The following is a 19,125-nucleotide window of genomic DNA, read 5'->3' on the forward strand; positions in this document are numbered from 1 at the left end:
TGAGGAGAACTGTGCTTTCAACCCATATTTGAAATTATTTTCTGAAGTAGATAGGTTAAGAAATTATTTAAACATTGCTAAACATAATAAGAACATTTTGTAACGTTTTTCTGAGTATGCAATAATTTCTGGAAGGACTTACAAAACCAATACGTGAATTTAAAAGATTAATTTTTTGTTTTAAGAGCAGAAAGACTTACTGTTTCTTTGCTTCACATGTCTCAGTTCTTCTCCCACTCTAAGACATCTAGACATGTCTACAGCATCTCCACATTGAGTGATACTGAATACAAGGAGAAAGTAGAGCTGATCTTTGTTTTTTCAAGCAGATCTTTTCTGGCTATTTTCTCCTCCCCACAGTGGATGTCCCTCCCAACCATCACTTTTAATTTCATTGAGCTCTGCAAGTTCATAACAGTTCAAACTTCCTTTACACTTCTTCCCTTGCTGACAAATCAGCTGACCTTGCTGCATCTCTGTAATTAATAAATATGACTTGGAGAAATAGTAGTAAAAATCCTGAGTCACTGCCCTAGGAGCAGGTTGTTGATGCCAGAGGTTTCTATTCACTGCCCAGGGAAAATTCCATACCAAATTTTTCTTTTAATATGCAATTTTTATAAACACATTAAGAGCTTGTTACACTGACTCTGAATTATGTTTCAATGGAGCCACAAGTCCCAAAATCAGCCGGGTTTGCAGAGATGCAGCACAACCCAAAGGCCACAGTCTCTGCAGACAAATGAAGACATCCACTAATTTCACTTTCCATTTCAAACACAAAGAGGATCTTTCCAATTTCAAACGAGACTCTTCAGTCATTAAAAAATGTCTAACCAGAGAGAAAAAACCCAAACTGTGTCCAGCCACGAGGCATTTATTATTTATCCTACCCTATTTATATCTCATGCTGCGGGGTGTATGCAATAGGCTGAATCCACGTTTGCTCCTTGCATTCCTTCTCACATCTGAGAGGATGCAATGAATCATAAAAGGTTTCATTGTTGCAATGTTTTGTCATGGCATGTGTAATCAGCACAGACCCCATTAAAGAGGCTTTGAAGGACGAGAAGTTTAAATATTTAATGTTTTTCTGCCTATGATAAGTTTAATAATTAATGCTGCTTCTACCCTGGAAATGACAAATCACACAACAAGCATGCACAATAACAGGAACAAACAGAGGTAATGGAGAGGAAAACCTTACTTAGAAGATAGTAATTAAAAATGCCCATAGCCTACCTCAGGATCCCAAAGTACTCTGTTCCTGACCCAAAGAGGAGTTCTGTCTACCTATTAAGCCACCTAATTCTGGGGGAATGCAGAAGAGAAGGGATAATTGCTAGTCTTTACCTTATACATGTGAGAAATAATACACAGGTGAGACAAGCCTGTCTTGAAGACTTCTGCACCCATAAGAGAGAGAAGGTAGACTGTGAAAGGTGTTGTCTCTTCATGCCCTGCACATGGGAGCCAGCCCTTGAGTTATTACAGAAACTTGTTATTTGGCAGCCCAGGAGCAAGGCTGGATCTGTGCCTGCTCTAAACTGCACCAAAGCACCAAGCAGGATCTACAAACACCAGTTTTTGACACTTGACACCCTCAGAATAATTTGTTTTATAAGACACTACCACCAGCACATTTCTCTGGGTACATGCTCCTCCACATCCACTCCCACTGGTGATCTGCAGGTATATGCAACCTTCAAACCCCACTGACTTGTAGCTAAAAGAAAATTCATCTCACGCACTGCTGTGCTCTGGTGCTGGACCACGCTTATGCAAATGTGACAGAATTAACACTGAAGGAAGGCACAAAGTGTAATTGCAATAAAATCTTCTGTGATTCACTCAATTTAGACATGTTTTCAAATTATTAGCATTATGAGTCTGTCAGACAAAGAGGGTGAGCACTTTGATATAGACATTGCCACTATATCCTTCTTTCAGGGCAGAAACCATTTTCCCTAAACCCAGGTCTGAGATAATCATATTGTGGGAGAAATAGGTGTGTCTAGAAAGTGACTCATCTTACCAGAGACCCCTAAAGCAGGGCAGGTGACTCATTCCCACCTCCTGAAACTGAGAGCCCTGTGTGCCTATTTAAGGCTGAGAAGTAACACCCTGTAGAGGTGTCAGTGCAGCACGAGCATCGCTGCTCAGTCCCTGTCAAGCTGCTGGAGCACTCCCTGACACCCTTCTGGCTCACACCTCCTTGCTGTCTCCTGAGAAATTCCCAAGCACAGGACCATGCCCAGCAGCTGATGTGGATGCAGCCACTCTGTTTTGGAGGTTGTTGTAGTTCATAGAATGGTTTGGGTTGGAAGGGACATTAAAGATCATATGGTTCCACCACCCCTGCCATAGGCAATGACACTTTCCATGAAACCAGAGTGCTCAAAGCTGCATCCAGCCTGACCTTGAACACCTCCAGGTGTGGGACATCCGGGACATCCACAGCTTCTCTGGGCAAACTCTTCCACTGCTTTGCCACCACCAAGTAAAAAAATTTTTCTTTGTCTCTAATCTAAACCTACCCTACTTCAGTTTGAAGCAATTTCTCCTTGTCCTATCACTACATGCCCTTGTAGAAAGTCCCTCTCTGGCTTTCATTCAGGCCCCTCTAGGTACTGGAAGGTGCTATAGTTGAATATCTCAGGTGTGGTCAGGCTGCAGCTGGCATCAGTGTCAGAGAAAGGAACTGCCCTGGCACTGCTAGCTGGGAGAGGGTATTGCCTCGAAGCAATAGGATCCAGGGGTTTTAAACTAACACTTTGCTACAAAACAAGTGTTTTTATTTTATTCACTGTCTAGTCTTCTTCTTGAATATCCTGTCTTAGAGTGGTCTTTGAGAATTTAGTATGAGGAGATAAATTAGACTTCTGAGAGTAGACAGCCTATCTTTGCAATAAAACTAGGTTTCACACATGCTCCTGGAAAACCAGGTCAGTCACATCAGCAACAGTCCACAGCCTCTTTAAACCATCTACATGCAAAAAACCCATAAAGATGTCACACACATTTTCTAAAGAACATGTCCCTTAATTTAATACTCTTCAAACTCTTATCCAAAGTTTTCTCTTCTTCTCTATTGGAGTAGAATGTCTCTGCAGCATGACCACAGCCAAGGGATTCAGCTGAAACTCCCTGAAGCCTCTTCAGTGATGCAATGATTTGCCCTGCCAAGGTCACAGCACAGTGTTCCCTCTGGCTTCTATACCCATTCAGACTTTTTTGACCTCAGGCAGCTAGAGCTGCTATAATTTGATTGTTCATCAGGGCTTTTTAGCTCAGCTGAAGGGTAGAACCCTAAAAGCTTGCTCTGAACAAGAGAGGAAGAAACTCCAAGGGGAGACTCCATCTGAGGCCTCAAAGCCAGGGCAGTATCTTTAATGAAGTCTTGCTGAAGTCTGGGTCTCACTTGGCTGCAGGGAGTTCCTTGGGGGTCACTGGCACACAAGGGCTCTTCAGTGCTCTGCTGCTTAGCACCAAGGTCTCCTGGCACACAGAAATTATTGCTGCTGAGGTTAGTGCTGGCACTTTGCTGGGGGACACCTCCAGGATGAAGAACAGCCTCTTCTTCCTCCTCAGGGAGAGGTGAGCAGCAGCCATCACTGATCTGACAGCTGTTTGCTGCTGGGCCATCCTCATTTTGAGGTGGAGAGGAGCTACTGTGCTGGGCTGGGGGAAGATGTATCCTGCACTCCTTGTCTGTGCAGAGGTTTGCCAGCTGCTTGTTCTTTTGGTTCCTTGCTGTTGTTCTCCGGAGAGCGCAGACGAGATCAGCAAGGCTGAGCAGGAAGGACAGACTGCTCACCCCCCAGATGAAAATCATCATGATGGATTTCTCAGTGGGCCTGGAGATGTAGCAGTCAACAGCGCTCGTGCAAGGTGAGTGGTGGCACGAAAAGCGGTCAGGAACAAAAAATCCAAAAAGAAAATATTGCACAGCTGCAAAGGCAACCTCAAGTAGGGTCCTAACAAAAAGATGAATGGTATATGCCCCTGAAAAATTAAGGACACTTAGGTTGTCTGCACCACAATCTACTCTATTGACAACTGCACTTCTACAGAGCTCCTTCACATTTTTGGGGCTTGATAAACCCTTGTTCCTCTTGCACTCATGCACCAGACAGTGCATTCTGACAATGTGCACAGCCACCTTGTGCAAAACATAAATGCTGAACGCAGCATAGGGCAGCAGGATAGACACAGTCTGAATGAGCCAGAACCTAAAGTGAGACACGGGAGAGAACAAGTCATAGCAAACGTTGGAGCATCCTGGCTGCAGGGTGTTGCACACAAAGCGCTCCTGCTCATCCTGGTACAGGGGGTAGCCTCCTAACACCACCACTGCCATGCGCAGCAGGATCATCAACATCAGCCAGAGCTTCCCTGAAGAGAAGGAAAGGTAAGAAAGAGTCAGATCCTGAGAAGGAAGGCAGGTCTTGCAATGATGCTCTTTCTATACATGAGGCATTTGAAGAAATAATTTTCCCTTTTACTAGCTCCTTTTTTTTTTCTTGACTGGGACTGAAAATCCAGTGAAAATGTGTGTTTTCTGACATATTACATAATCTTCATCTAGACTCAACAATGTAGGAGTCAAACATATAATAAGCCATGCCAACAGAAACCTAATGAAAACACTCTGATAAAAAGAGATCAAAACTGACTAAATAATCCATTTCACTCACAGTTTTTCCTTGTTGTTGAGGTCCTGCACCTGAATTTTGTCCTATTTCAACAATACAGTTCAGGTAACACAGTATGAGACTCATCTAGACAGAAAAGTTTGCTCCATGACATAGTATTTGTTCTTGGTCTTGGCCACGACCTTGTATGTAAAGTTTACTTTGGCCAACAAAATCTCAGCTGTGTTTAGAATGGTATTTACTAGCAAGCTATTAACTAGTTATTATTTTTATTATTAGCAAATTTATGCAAAGTGTTCTACAAACATAGATTTGTGCAAATGTACACCCCAGACATTTCTCTCTGTTGCTTCTTTGGTTGTCCCATCTTGGCCATGATTTCCAACATTTGTTCACCTCTGTAAGCAGCTTTTCTCCACTCAGACATAAAGTTCCCTTCTATCAGACCATTCTGTGATTCTGTGAAAATCTAAAACCTTTTCCCGGGCAGGATAGGAAGGCTTGAAGATATACCATTCTGTTGTCAAAAGTTAAAAATGCATTCTGTACAAACACATATTCAACATCTGAAGTTCAGTTTAGCATTTGAATTTCTCATGTTTCCTTTAGAATCCCATCACCAATTCCCTATATAGTTTTGAAAAAGTAATTTAATAATCCTCTACAAAAAAAAAGAGGAAAAAATGTTTGAAAACAAAAAGAGGGGAAAAAAACAACATTAAAGATTAATTCTGTTTTAAAGTATTGCTAAGACATTAATTGTAAACACAGGCAGAGAAAGAGCAAGACTCAGTGACTAAGGAAGTATATTATACAGAATTAATGGCTGAGAAATGTACTGAAAAGCTCAAGTTATTAATAGTGAATGCACATCTCACATGCACACAAGGTTTTGTGTGCAATCCGTGAAATAGCACCAACACACACTATAAAGGCTTTAAAAAATGTCACAAAGGATTTTTCTGTAAACTATAAAACTATTTATGGGTGTTGCCTTGGAGCATTTTCTTCTACATTTCCCATAAAGCTATTTCCCAGTAGTTGGTGTGAATTTAAAATATTCAAATATTTCCACAACATCGTGTGATACCTATTATTGTACTGAACATACAGTTCAAGTGCCCTCTAAAAAACCATTTGTGGCCAGTAGACTGATTATGAGCTAGAACAGTAAAACTGCACTCTGAAGGGAAAAAAGTGAAGAATATCTAAGGCTGATGAGAGATCATCAGAGAAACTGCTGCTCCTGGCAAAATAATAGATTATCCAACCCTAAATAAATTGAAGCTTTTCCATTTTATCTTTAATCACCTGGGTGGTAGTGGTGGTTTTGCTGTGTTTCCAGCTGCCTGTGTTTGCTGGCAGGCTGTGCTGTTACTCACTTTTTGACAGTGGGTCAATAGGAAACACCAGCTCTACAGAATCTGTCATATTTAGCAAACCATGTTTCATCCTTTGGTAGCATTTTTTTTCCCTGTGAAGACCTCAAAGTGTTTGAAGCTCATTAGTTAATTAGGCTCAAAATACTACATGCTATTTCACTATCAATTTTTAATTTGAACATGTACAATGGGGAGTACTGCTTAAGAAAAATCAATGGCTCCTTAGGAAGTAGTTTAGTGTGACATACATTTGAGAGATAACCCCTCCATGCATCCCTGTCCCTAAAGACCCAATCTTGATTTAACACACAAGAACAAACCTCTCCAGCAGCCCTGCTGGGGCTCAGCTGGATGCTCCCTGCAGTGCACAGCATAAACTACAGCAACTGCTGCAGGCAAAGGGTCTTTAAAGGGCCCTTGAAAGTTTTCCTCTGGCTCACACTTTGTTCAAAGTAGCACATGAAAGAGGAACAGAATCTTATTTAAATTACACAGGTGAAAAATAAAGAGCAAACAGCTAGCTAAGGAAAAGAAAATGGCATTTTGTTTGGGTTTGCTTTTTTTTTTAAATGATAAGCATATGATCCTTATTTGTTTACAAAAATAAAGAATGAAAAGCAATAATTAGCCACAATGGTAGTAACCACAAACTTCCTCCTGTAAAAGACAGTGGGTCTTCTGCCCTCTTCTTTAAGTTTTTTAATTTGTTACTAAAGCTATCACATGCATTCTACTTTAGGTGGTAGAAGTTCAGCATTACTTCTGTGTGTTTTAACCATGATCCCTTCTTCGAGCTGACAAGGAGCCCAGTCATCAAGACCCAAATGTGAAAACCTTGCCAGAACATTTTATGTAATGTTCAGGAAAAAACTATCAAGGAAAGAGAAGTAATCTGTTTAACAAGAAAATAAATACATTAACCTCTTCTATCAGGTATCAAGGAAACAACTTACTGTACAGATCACAGAACCACAGCCTGAAATTAAAGTTGACTGTCAGTAGGGTACTTGGGTGGCTTCAGGATTTGAAGCAGCAAAAGAAAGAAGTGAGCTCTTTTAAAGTACTTACCTACAATAGTCACATTATAGTTGAGTGTGACTATCAAAAATCCCAGTGAGTCCCAGTGCTCCATGTTTGAACAGGCTCAAAACACTTCCAGCTCCTGATGTCCTAACAGTTTTGTCATTTCCAAAGGAGATTAGACCTAGACAGGAAAGAGGCAAGAAAAAAGGCAAGAAAAAATAAAAAAGGAAGGAATTTTTGCTGAGGGTCAAGGACAGAAATCAGGAACTCAGCCAAAACAATGGGTTGATAAAGGATTATTTTGATTATTTGAACAGGACTGTTGGTTTTGAATGTTGATCATCTTCAGGCTTTAACACATTGCCTTACAAAAGCTCTAGCTTGTCAGATCCAATTGCTCCTACCTCTGTGTGGATCCTCTGTCCAGGCAACTGCAAGTGGACAAGCAACAACAGGAGTGATCTCTGCCATTGTAGACTATTCTTACCCTCCCGGGGCATACCAGCCTCCTGGCATTGCTGAGATACTTCAGTGCTGAAAGACAGGGAGAGAGGAAAAAATAGCATAGACCAGGAAATAACAGAGACCTCTCTGTCTCCCCACAAGAATTGCAGATGGATTAGAGAAGGAAAGGGGGTAGAAAAGGATGAGCATCCCTGTGCTTGAAAGGCAGCTTCAGTTCAGGTCACTGGAAGCTATTCCATTGAAATTTCCCAAAACCACTTGGTTTTTAAATCAAAACCTCCTTGACAGAACACCATGGCCCTGTCAATCACAGCCACACCAAACTCTCCTCTGTGTGCTGAGCCAGCCAGCAGGACGAGCCTCCCTGCAGGCAAAAGGAAAAACAGGGGAAGCTTTAAAATATAAAAATCCTAAGGCTGGGGCTGCTTTTCAAGGTGCCACAAGTCACTAATTTTTAATTTATATCAGTCCTTTCAGCTGAAACTGCTTGGTACTTCACTCAAACTACTTGGAGACCACTCAAAAGATCTTAAGGGTGGTTGACCATCATTCTCACACCCAGCAGCCCCTCAGCAGTGGCGAAGGGAGTTCCCTCTTGGAGCAGAATGCCCATGGGCTCAGCAAGATGCAACTGCACAGCATGTCCTGGACATTGTGCTGCACCCCAGGAAAAAGCAGGGTGGAAATAAGACTCTCAGCTTTTTGTTCCTTGCCTCACTTTTCACCCAGGTTACCTTGGGGAAAATAATCTACCCCCATCTTCCAGACACTGTTCCACCAGATTTGGGATGTTGCTCTGTCCTTTTTAACCTGGGCTGTGGCAAGGATGAACATACTGTGAAAACTTAGTCAGGAAACAGTAACAAACCCTACAAAGGCAGCTGAAAGAGGAGTCTGTGTGTGACCTAGCAAGGGAGAAAAGTGATTTCCTGACACCTGTGAGGTGCCAACTGCCCAGGCACAGGCTGGGCACTGCAGCCCTGCTTGTGTGCTTCAACCCATGACTGCTCTGGGGAGCTCAGAGGGAGCTGTATGGAGATACTCCATGACCTGGGGGCACTGCAGCTGGGCTGAGCTTTGTGACTGAGCACATCTTACCTGGGTAAAAGGTAAAACTAATAGTTTCATCAAGTAAAATATACCTGCCCAAAGACTTTGTCCCCAGCTCTCTGCTCACAGGCTTTGCAATGCCTTGGCAGAACACACTGATCATCCTCTCTGTAGTAAGCACCATCCTAACGAAACCCTATAAGTGGGATTAGAAAAGATGGCCCTTCAAAACCCTTTGTCTGTTATCTGTGTAAAAAGATTTTTAATCCAGAACTTTTATTGGTTCCAGAATTTATTTAGGTAAAATATTTTCCAAACTGCCATTTCTTCCAATTTTTGTTCATGGTTTGTGATGATGGTTTTAGCTTCATTTACTTACATGCATATTTTCTTTCTAACCAGAGATATGTGTGTGTGTGAGAAGTAAGGGAAGGAAGGAAAGCTGGAGAAAGCCAATAGAGAAAAGATGCAGACAGCCAAGATATGGATTATGCTGAGGTCTGAAGGTATTCCTGGTTAAACACCCTTTGTCAAAAATAAAGTCAGGAATGCCAAGACGGTGGCAGGATATGAATGCTCAGCAGCTGCATCCACACAATAGGCTATAAATTGTCTCTGTCAATATTGTTGGTTAAAATATCCTTGCTTGTGGTTGCTGTGAGACCTCTACCATTTGTGGAAGAGGGATAACAGCTAGGAATTTAAGCCCCCAGATTGTTGCCTGAGGAACTATACCAGGCAACAACATCTGATCCCACAGCATGGATGCACTGAGATAGGATGGCCTTTTTTTTCTAAAAGAAAGCAGGCACCCTCCTGTCACAGTGCAGCTTAGCTTAGGTCAGAAAGCTTGAATTACATTTTAGCTTTTTTCAGACAACTTTAGCTTTTTTTTTTTTAGCTTTTCTAGGCAGCTCATATCTCACTTGAATCCAGCGCTTCTCCTTTCTGTGGTGTGTCCTCTTCCCAAGCCTCTGCCATCAGTGTTCCCAATTGTGCTCCAGTCTGTGGTGGTTGATATAAAATGTTTGGTGTCCACAGACGCACAGTGCTGAGCAAAGGGATGAGGAAACAAAAAACCCATCTTTCAGGGCAGGGTTCCCACCTGAAGATTTTCCACATCTTAGCTGAAGATTTTCCACATCTTAGCTGAAGATATTCACCACAAAACCCCCCTCATTTATTCTTTATCTTTAGCTGTTCCCTGTATTCCCTGTTGGCCTGTAAGGACTATAAAGAAGTAGGGAGAGCAGATGACAGACATGGGTGCAGCAGCACAGGGCCCCAGCTCTGCAGGGCCACCCGTGGGTTTGGCACCATTTCCCACACCAGAGGATGGGCACACTCCAGCACACTCCAGCTCTAGAATCCCACAAACAACTCTTCCCAACCTAAAAAACTCTCAAATCTGTGGACTTGCACTCTATTCTAGTCAAAAAGAAAGGCAGGTAGAAAAAACTGACATGGTATTGGGTAAAGTTAAACTTGGAAACCCAGCAGTACCTCATCACATCTCATTTTAGGAAGGGCCCTAAAAACCACTGGAAAGCTTTCAGAGACAAACAGTGAAACACAAGAAGACGCAATTTAATCTATTTTAAAATTTACAACTGCTGTCCACATTTATAACCCCTTATCATAGGTCTAGGCCTTGATCCTGCAAAAATACACAGATTCCATCACTGTGAGAGACCCCCTGAAACATTTTGAACAACTGGAACTGCATCTCCCTGCAGTTCCATATCTCCAGGCTTAGACCTGGGTTACTGCACAGAGCAAAGACATCTCAGCTAGTCCTTGGCTCAGAATGACATCCAGAGGTAAGACAGAGTTAGCTTGAAGCCACTTGAGGATCAAATCTGTCATGTGAACGGTGCCACAATCTACATCACACATCAAAAAAGCTCCCAGAAAATAAAGAAATTCCTCTGGCCTAGCAAATCCCAAACCCATCTGTCTTACCCAGTCAAGACCTACACTAATGACACTGAAGTGAGAGTTACTAATGGAGACTGCATCCTACACCACACTGGGCAATGAAGGAACATCCCTCTACCAATTTAATTAATGTTAAGGCAAAATAGGTCAGCATAGCAGCTTCCCTAACAGACAAAGTGATCTGGCATTTTAGTCTAAGGCCTTTGGCATATCATAATTTAAGAGAGAAAAAACACAGATAGATATTTTAAAGTCTAAGTTAAAAATTTAATTAGAATTTTTCTAGTTAGCAAAATTATATGTTAGTGAGGAATGTTGCAGTAAATCCAGCTCTTCTGAAGTGATTTGTGAATGGAGGGAGGGGGAATCTATTTGGAAGGGACAGTAAACATTAAAAGGCAATTCATCTTGATGGCCTCGTTTTAAAAATTGTGAAATGCAGCAGAAGGGGGAGAGAAAGAAACAAGCTAGCCATGAAGGACAATAGCAAATTAGTAGGAAAAGCTGTCCAGAACAAATGCTCTTTTTAAGACATATGTACACACACACACACACACATGTACATAAACCTTCAGAGCACTCACACAGGCAGGAGCCAGCACAGCAGGGACAGCCCTTTGCTTTACACAGGCACATCCAGCACTGCACACTTTGCATTCCCTGGGTGTTGCTGCTGCTCTTTGAAAGGAGCCTGTGCCCAGAACAGCCACCAGAGCTACTCAGACATAGAGAAGACAAGGCAACCACAGCTTCAGCTTTTGGGCTACAGAGCCTATACACACTGAGGTAGGGAGCAGTGAGTGTTTTCCATCACAAAATATTCCATGGGGAGCCTAAACAACGTGCTCCTGTTCCCCACTGCTCAGCCTCTAACTCATCAGTCCCCAGAAGCAGCAGAGTTGAGTGCAAGGAAAGGAAACTTCCAACAAATGCTTCTCCCTCTTCCCCATCTCTTCCATTCCCAGGGAGGAGCTGCATGCACACATGCTCAAATGTACATAAATGCCAATGCATGTGTGTCTAAAGTAGCCCAGAAGGACACCCAGAACTGTGAAATTCACCTTATATTGATTGGATTCGACTTTGCTGACTTCCACACCAGCTCTGTCCTCTTGAACACCTAAGCCTGGTGCCCCAGCTCCTTGCATGTGTTGTGCTGCCTCACTGTTCCTCTACTAATTTTGTAAACCTAAAAAAAGAGTGTGTTCTACTGCATGCTCTTAAGGATTTATTCCATTCTCCCACATTATCTCAAACAGAGTCCCTTATTCTAAATGTTTGAATATTCAGAACTCCTATTTCTAAAGGGAACCTGCTTCTAAGAGGACAACAAATGGAAAAAGCAGCTCTTCTTCAGACTTTGGTTCAGAAACTTCACAGCTACTCAGCCAAGAATTTTGAACACTTCAAGACAGAGATGAAGGAAAATTAAGTAATGGAAAAAATATTCCCACTCAGGAGCTCAGGGTCAATTTCTGCAAAAATATTTAACTTACTAAGTAGTAAAAGTACAAAATGAGTCCACTGGATTTTCAAAAGCACATTATTAGTACCTGCTTGACTCCCACTGAAATTGGTGGCTACATGAGCACATGACAGTATTCCTGAAATTTGCTCTGCTGTAACACACAAAAAAATCTTGTATAAGAGAGATTCTAGCTCCTGTTTAAGTTTTGCACTTGACATTTAACACTGAGTTTTACAGTTACCTTTCTTTACAGTGCCAAAGACAGAACGGAAGGTTTGGAATGTTTACGGATCCTGTATTTTATGATGAAGCAGGTGATTTCATGTTTTATTAGTGCCCAACATCCAGCACTAAGGAGTCCTTCCCTCAAGCAGGTCCACACCTAGCAATGGTCAGGCAGGCAAAAGCATGGTGAGCTGATACCATGGAAATTGTTTAAATAAGGAAAAGGCCTTAGGTAATTGGAAAACAGATTTCATAATAAACAGGAGACTGCAAGAAATCTTTGGGTCACTATGTTTTAAATTTAATACTTGGTTTCTAAGTGTGAATATTGCTAGAGCTATGGAGGGCAAATATCCCTGTTTGCACCATGCACAACAAAAGAGGTTACTGTGCTGGTTCTGGATTTCAATAAATAAATCTGTCATCTTAGATTTAACATACAGGCAGCCACTGTGCATTTAAAGTAAGAGTTCTTTACACCTTCTTGTATTTCATGGCTGATCATTTTAAGGAACAAACCCTTTACTGTTGTCTCTGTTATTGAACACTGACATTGCATTTTTTTCAGCATGGACAGATGCACTGTAACTCCGTGGTCATTAAACCAAGCACAGGGGAAAGGGCTAAATGAAAGAAGGAAGCTGAAAAGAGAAAAGGGATTTTCCTCCCTCTAATTCACACACAAACTTCAGGAACCACTGCAGGCAGTACCAACTGTGGATTTCTTCTAACAGATGAAGAAATGTCATTTTCAAGTCAAATTCATTCCTATGCAGAAGTCAAAAAGTACATTGTATTAAATCTCATCCTTGTCTTATAAATAAAAGCTATATCCTGTGCATAATAAAATCCTTATCCAGAAGAGTACTTCTGTCTAAAAAGAATGTGTACGCCTATCATACTGCTTCAGAATGAGAAATTTTGATATTCAGCTATGTTTAATGAACAATATAGGGAAAAATCTAATACTCTTCATAGTTGCTACTCACAGCTTACTAGACAAAAGAATTATTAGATTTCTTGCATCGATATCAGGATGTACAATTTATGTATGTACCTCTGGCCATTTTAAGGACAACATGAAAATCAGTTTTTGTGCCTCACCTTTATGAGATGCACATCACCTTATGGTTTTATGAGGTTTGTTTTGACCTTAAACTGTGACCTGTTAATAGTCTGTATGTTTAAGACTAGTGTGGCCTTGTAAAAAGTCATTTAAACAAAACTCAGATAGGTCAACCTCCACAACATTAGGAAAAATTACCCCAAATTTTTATTTCAGGATTTGAATTTGCTCTCTGCCCCAAACCTTTGCTTTACAATACAGTCCTATCATGCCTGCTGCCTTCAGTTTCCATGGTTTTTGCTTTGTTTTCTTCCAAAAGCCATTTTTAATAATCATTGCTAGTGTACTCAACACATACTGGGCAGTACACAAGGAATTCCCTTGTTAAACCACAACAGTATTTATATTCTATGTATTCTATCAACCAGGATTTTTTCTTTTGAAGAGAAAAGCATCATAAAATTCAGCTTGATGCCTCAGTCCTTAGTAAAATTGATAGAAGTTCAATACTCAACTGCCATTCATTCCTTTGAAAATTTTTACCACAACATCAAAAGGGTAACAAGGACCCTGAAGGATTTATTCCAACGTCTTAGAGAGCAAAGGAAAACAGACAGGAATGATCAAGAGTGGATTTCCCCACAGGACCCATGCCCAAGGCAGGCTGGGAACACACAGCATTGCTCCCTACCTTGGAGCAGCTCCCAGTGTTGTCCAGAAGGAAATCTCACACAATGGATAAATGGACTGGCAAACATCCCGCTGGGGCCAAAGCAGAGAGCAGCAAGATTTTGCTAGGAAGGTAAAACACAGCAGAAATGGGGAAGTGTCACAGCATAAACCACAGCACATGACCCAGTTGAGACTGCCACGATACACAGAGTGTCACCATACAACTTCAGAAAGCTCCAACCCATACACAGTAACACCCTTACCACTTCAGAGTGCTTCAGGCAACATCCTGTCCCTTCAGAAGGCTGCAAGCATCTGCTCTTGTTCTTTGGCCCAAACTTTTACACTCCCCGTGTTGATGCATTGCACCCGTGTGCCCTCTGTTCCTTTGGTGGTTGGTCAGTGCCCCTGGGCACTCCCTGGCTCATTGCTGTCAGTGCTGCTCACCTGCTGCTTCTCACAGCTGTGCCCATTGGGCACGAGGCTGAGCCAATCACCACAAACTGTGTGCCTAGAGGGAAGAACACCAATTTATGTCCTGTTTTTAAATGATAGTCTGACAGTCTATTTTCCATGAAGGATCAGGGATTACTGATTATGCCCCATTTACTTACCCATCCCTTGCACAGTAACTCAGGCTCTCAGTTTACTGTGCCCTGCACAAACACAGAATAAACCACCTCCCGTTTCTACATTTGCTCTCCCTAAGCTTTTTTCCAAAGGTGGTTCCCCTCCAGAACTGAGAAATATTGCCAGCCAACCCCCTCTGCCTCAGCAAAACCTTTCAGAGCACCTGGGCAAAGTGATTTTGTCACTCCAAGATATCTAATAGCTTCGACTGAAAATTCTTTCAGTACCAGTAACAGAAACGAAATTTTATTACTACAGCAAGGCACAAACACAACACAAAAAGACAAAACAGGGCCATTAGCTCAATCTTTCTGCCTCCTCTGCATTATGACTGATACTTCGCCATTTAAATCTAATCTACAAAATTGCTACCAATTACTGTGTTCCTGACACTATTAAAAATTGCATTAGTTCTTTGAACTGGTGTAGTGGGCTGAGCACTGGCAAACCCAGGACAACTGGCCACAGGTATTTATGGATATATTCCCTTGTGACCTGTATTGTGCCTTCTAACTGTGGTTACTATTTCAGTTTCTCCTCTTTTTTCCCCCACATTTTTTACATTTTGCTGCTTTCTCTTTTGACTGCCTTCACTTCCCTTCCTGGGTAAAAAAATATTTTGGCCATCAAAAAACTCTTACGAAACACCTCAAAGAGCAGTTTTTTAAGTACATTAACCCACACAATTTGCCAATGATGTTTTCATTTCTGGAGAATAAATCCAATAAATCACCGAACAGAATCATGGTATGTGATATATCTGCATTCCTGAATAACTTGTATTATTTTACGTACATGACAAAGGAAGTTATGTTGTATTTATGTCTATATAAGGTTATTGACCTTTCTCTCAATGGCCACATTCATTTATATGCAAAACTATAGACTTTACACTTTTCCTTTGAAATTTAGCATGAGTGCTTCAGGACATGCTTAAAATGCATTCCCCCACAGCAATAATGTGGTTTCTCACATAGAAAGAATCAGAAGGACAAAGTTTTTCACCTTAATGTTACAGCTACTCGTGTATGGACTAATTCTCCCTTTAGAGGTTTGTGTCAGAATCCCCCAAACCCCTGTTTCTAATCTGCAGGGATTCCTATCCCAGGTTGTGATGCTCAGATAGGCAAAAGCAATTTTCAGTTCAAGTAAAGTGGTCCCCTAGCATTCCTTCCTGCCTTCAGCAATTATATGATTCATCCCCTCAGGTTTAGAGGTTTCACTCTTCTAATGTTGATTAAGTAACCCAAAGTCCCTCAGGTGAGCTTGGTGTTTCAGCTGAGCTCTGCCTCGGCTCTCAGGGCAGGTGTTGTTACACAAGTGTAAATGATGAGGTTTCCATCTTGCCTGGCCACTGATTTAATGCACAAACCTCACTAAGGACACAGCTGAAGAATGTGCAGATAAACCAGGTCAGGCTGGAAGGGACCCTGAGCAACCCAGGCTGGTGGGAGGTGTCCCTGCCCATGGCATGGACATGGTGATCTTTGAGGTTCCCTTTGACCCAACCCATTCTAGGATGGCCACCAATCATCTGTGTAACCGAACACTAAGAGAGGCATTGCTGCTCACGCAAATATCGCATATTGGAGCAGGGAGGAGGCCCAGCCAGGTGAGTTTAGAACTGCCAGGAGCTCTGCCAGCAGGCAGGTCCCAGGCACTGGCACAGCCCACAGTGACAGGGACAGCACAGGGGGAGGCCAGGAAGATGCAGAGGCTGATGCATGAGATCCATGCAGGGAAAAACAGCTGCAAGTCTGTGTTAGGTGAGATGCACTGGGGCTGCCCAGTCATACAGACCCAATTTCTCTTACCTGTGTCCCAAACACATACAGCTGATAACACAAACCAGTGCAGACCCACAGATTTTGATCATTTCAATCCCCAAAGTGGCAGCTCAGGCTTGTGGCTGCAAGGATGAGGATAAGGAACTTGTGGGATGGGAAACCTGAGCTCCTCACCTACTTCCTCAGACTGGTGCTGACTCAGCTCAAGGGCACTTTTCCACTGCCCCAAGAGATCCTCTTCCCCCACGCTCCTGTGTCTCTCACCATTTTATATTGCATTTCGGTCTGATTTCCCCAGAAATGCACTTCAGGTTTAAAAGGGTTGATGAGGTTGTGACTTTCTGTTCAAATCCTGAGAAATTCAGGAGAACACAGGACATTTGGCAACAGATGCTGAAGCTGTTTCTGGGGACACTTTATTAAGAAATAAAGCTGAGGGAGAGAGATACTAGAGTTTGCTCTAATTTTTTTTCTCTAATTGTTAGAAATCAAAGCTACAGATTGCTTTTGTTCTCTGTACTCCTGATCCTCTGAAGCGCTCAGTTTATACTGAAAGTATTAAAATATGTAAAATTTCTTACAAATACTGAAAAATTGTTAAAAGTTCATTGTTCATGTAATAGGATGAAGCAGACAAGGCAAAAATCTGCAATCTTGTATCACTGGATTTACCTATTCTAAGTAAGTCAAAGATAAATGCATTCCTCAGGGGGCAAACAACAGGTTCAAATGACATTTTAAATAATTGCCTTTTCTATTAGCAACTGCCATAGAAATTCCTTATCTAATGCAATTAGAACCAAAAATAAATGTTCACATACATACATGTACTGAGTTGTCAAGGAAAAGCTCAAGTCTGAAATTATAAAGAAAAATCTGAAATAGAAAAATTAAGATGCTGATTTGCCATATATTTTGGAGAAAACTTATTGCTTGCCCTGGTTCCTTTTTCTAAGCGAAAATTATTTTAGAAAAGGTTGAGGGAAAATGTCACAGCTGGGAATCAGATGTCTGAGCACACAATTTCAGCTAACACATGGCCCACCTATGTGCACACTTTAAGGGGCACAACAACTTTGTTCTGCCACATGCCAGGAAAACGGAGCAGAACAAAAAAGCCTTTCTGATGTACTACAATGACAGGCCACCAAAGAAAAGCAACAATTTCATAGTCTAGATTTCTCCCAGGTCAGAAACACCAACAATGTCCTCCCTGAGATTCATGATTAAATGGGGAAGCAGAAGAATCAGGCCAGTCCTTCTATCACTGAAGATCAGTGTCAGGGTGACATGACCACAATTTCTCTAGATGAAGTCAGTACTGTCACTTTATGCTTTGAAACATTTATTTCTGTTCAGCTGAAGGAACCATTGATCCAAATCCTTGAATCAGGCAGATCTGGGAGATCACCTTATCTGACAGCATTAAAAATTATCAAGATACACCCAACTATTTTCCTGGGTTACAAAAACCATTCCTCCAGTTTCGCAGAGGACAAACTTACAATAGGTGCCCTACAAAGCACTGGCAGAGAACACATTCAGATTGTGGACTCATTCCCATGGCAGAGCGTAAGGTACATACCTGCTGGCAGTAATAAGTTAAATATTTAATATTACACATTTAAACCATTCTTACTTTTGTACAAAGCAATGGTGCAAGTTGGAAGATAATTTTCCATCTTTGTTCAAAACTTTGTTGCGCAAAACTGCTGTAACTACAAAGGACTTGGGGTTGGGTTGTTATTACCAGGGGACGGGGGTGGGAGGTTGTTCTCCACAATTCTTCTCACCTTCCCAACCTGTGACTTCAGAAGTGGGACTGTCGTGAACTGAGAGTTGTCACAAGCAGGAGACTCTCATTACTTAATGCTCATACTGATGAAGCCCCACAGCAGCACCAGGTTACCCCCAGCAGCTTTTGTTTTTAAGATGAACGCTCACTACGTTTTTAAACTTTTTTTTGTAATGTCTACCTTCAAATATTACTGATTATATTCTAAGAATGAACAATGTATACTAAGCTTTTGCTTACACAGGACCACCTTGTAGTGGAAGGCCACAAAAGGAAAAGGATGTTATTATGGAAATAAGGGGACCACCAATACTTTCCAAACACTGACATCATGTACCAACATCAAGCTGGTTCTGCCACTCCAATGCCTGATGTTCAAGATTATTTGGTGTATGTATTTTACATGCTCTTCTGTATCATTTTGCTCAGTACAGCCCGGTCTTCCCTCCTCCCCAGATCAATGAAAAACACTCTGTATATCCTGTCCCATTGAATAATCCCTTAAACTCTCTGCCCAAGAGCTTCAACATCATCACACTTCTCAAAGTATCACCAATGCCTTTTGCCATTGACAGCATAGAAAACACAAATGCCTTTCTCCATCTTTATTTCCTGGATTATTTTTAAAATATACACACTGAATTGTGCCTCATAGCCCTTTTAGCATACCAATCCCCATCTTGTTGGCCTCCCCTTTTTCTACAGCAGAATGCTTCACTTGCCTGAAATACATGAAAGAGAAAGATGTGGCCACAGGATGATCTGTATTGTTTAAATATAAGACAGCAAGGGTATCACAGTTGCCAGTTCCCAAGACACCGTTTCCATGGAGAATAATTTATATTAACATCTAAATTACAGGGGCATGAAAACCCAGAGCAGTGAAGCAAGGAAACCTACAGCTAAGAGAAGAATTAGCTCTATACTTAAGTGTGCTGTGGAATCTCTTACATGAAGGTGATGTCTTAC

General features: G+C 41.7%; 1 protein-coding gene across 2 annotated transcripts; it reads right to left on the reverse strand.

Moving 5' to 3' along the window:
* Window positions 1-577: 577 nt before the first annotated feature.
* On the reverse strand, window positions 578-7,481 carry GJD4 (gap junction protein delta 4). Of its 2 annotated transcripts, XM_030971809.1 has the most exons (3): window positions 7,465-7,481; window positions 7,106-7,241; window positions 578-4,395 (listed from the first exon to the last, which is right to left on the reverse strand). In XM_030971809.1, the coding sequence occupies exons 2-3, from the start codon at window positions 7,167-7,169 to the stop codon at window positions 3,215-3,217; spliced, it is 1,245 nt and encodes a 414-aa protein (XP_030827669.1). In that variant the 5' UTR covers window positions 7,170-7,241; window positions 7,465-7,481; the 3' UTR covers window positions 578-3,214. The 2 variants fall into 2 exon arrangements, with proteins under 2 accessions (XP_030827669.1, XP_030827668.1); XM_030971808.1 differs by lacking the exon at window positions 7,465-7,481 and having other exon boundaries at window positions 7,106-7,411.
* Between the last annotated feature and the right edge of the window lie 11,644 nt (window positions 7,482-19,125).

The sequence above is a fragment of the Camarhynchus parvulus genome, chromosome 2 (genome assembly GCF_901933205.1).
Source record: "Camarhynchus parvulus chromosome 2, STF_HiC, whole genome shotgun sequence".
Lineage (NCBI taxonomy): Eukaryota > Metazoa > Chordata > Aves > Passeriformes > Thraupidae > Camarhynchus > Camarhynchus parvulus.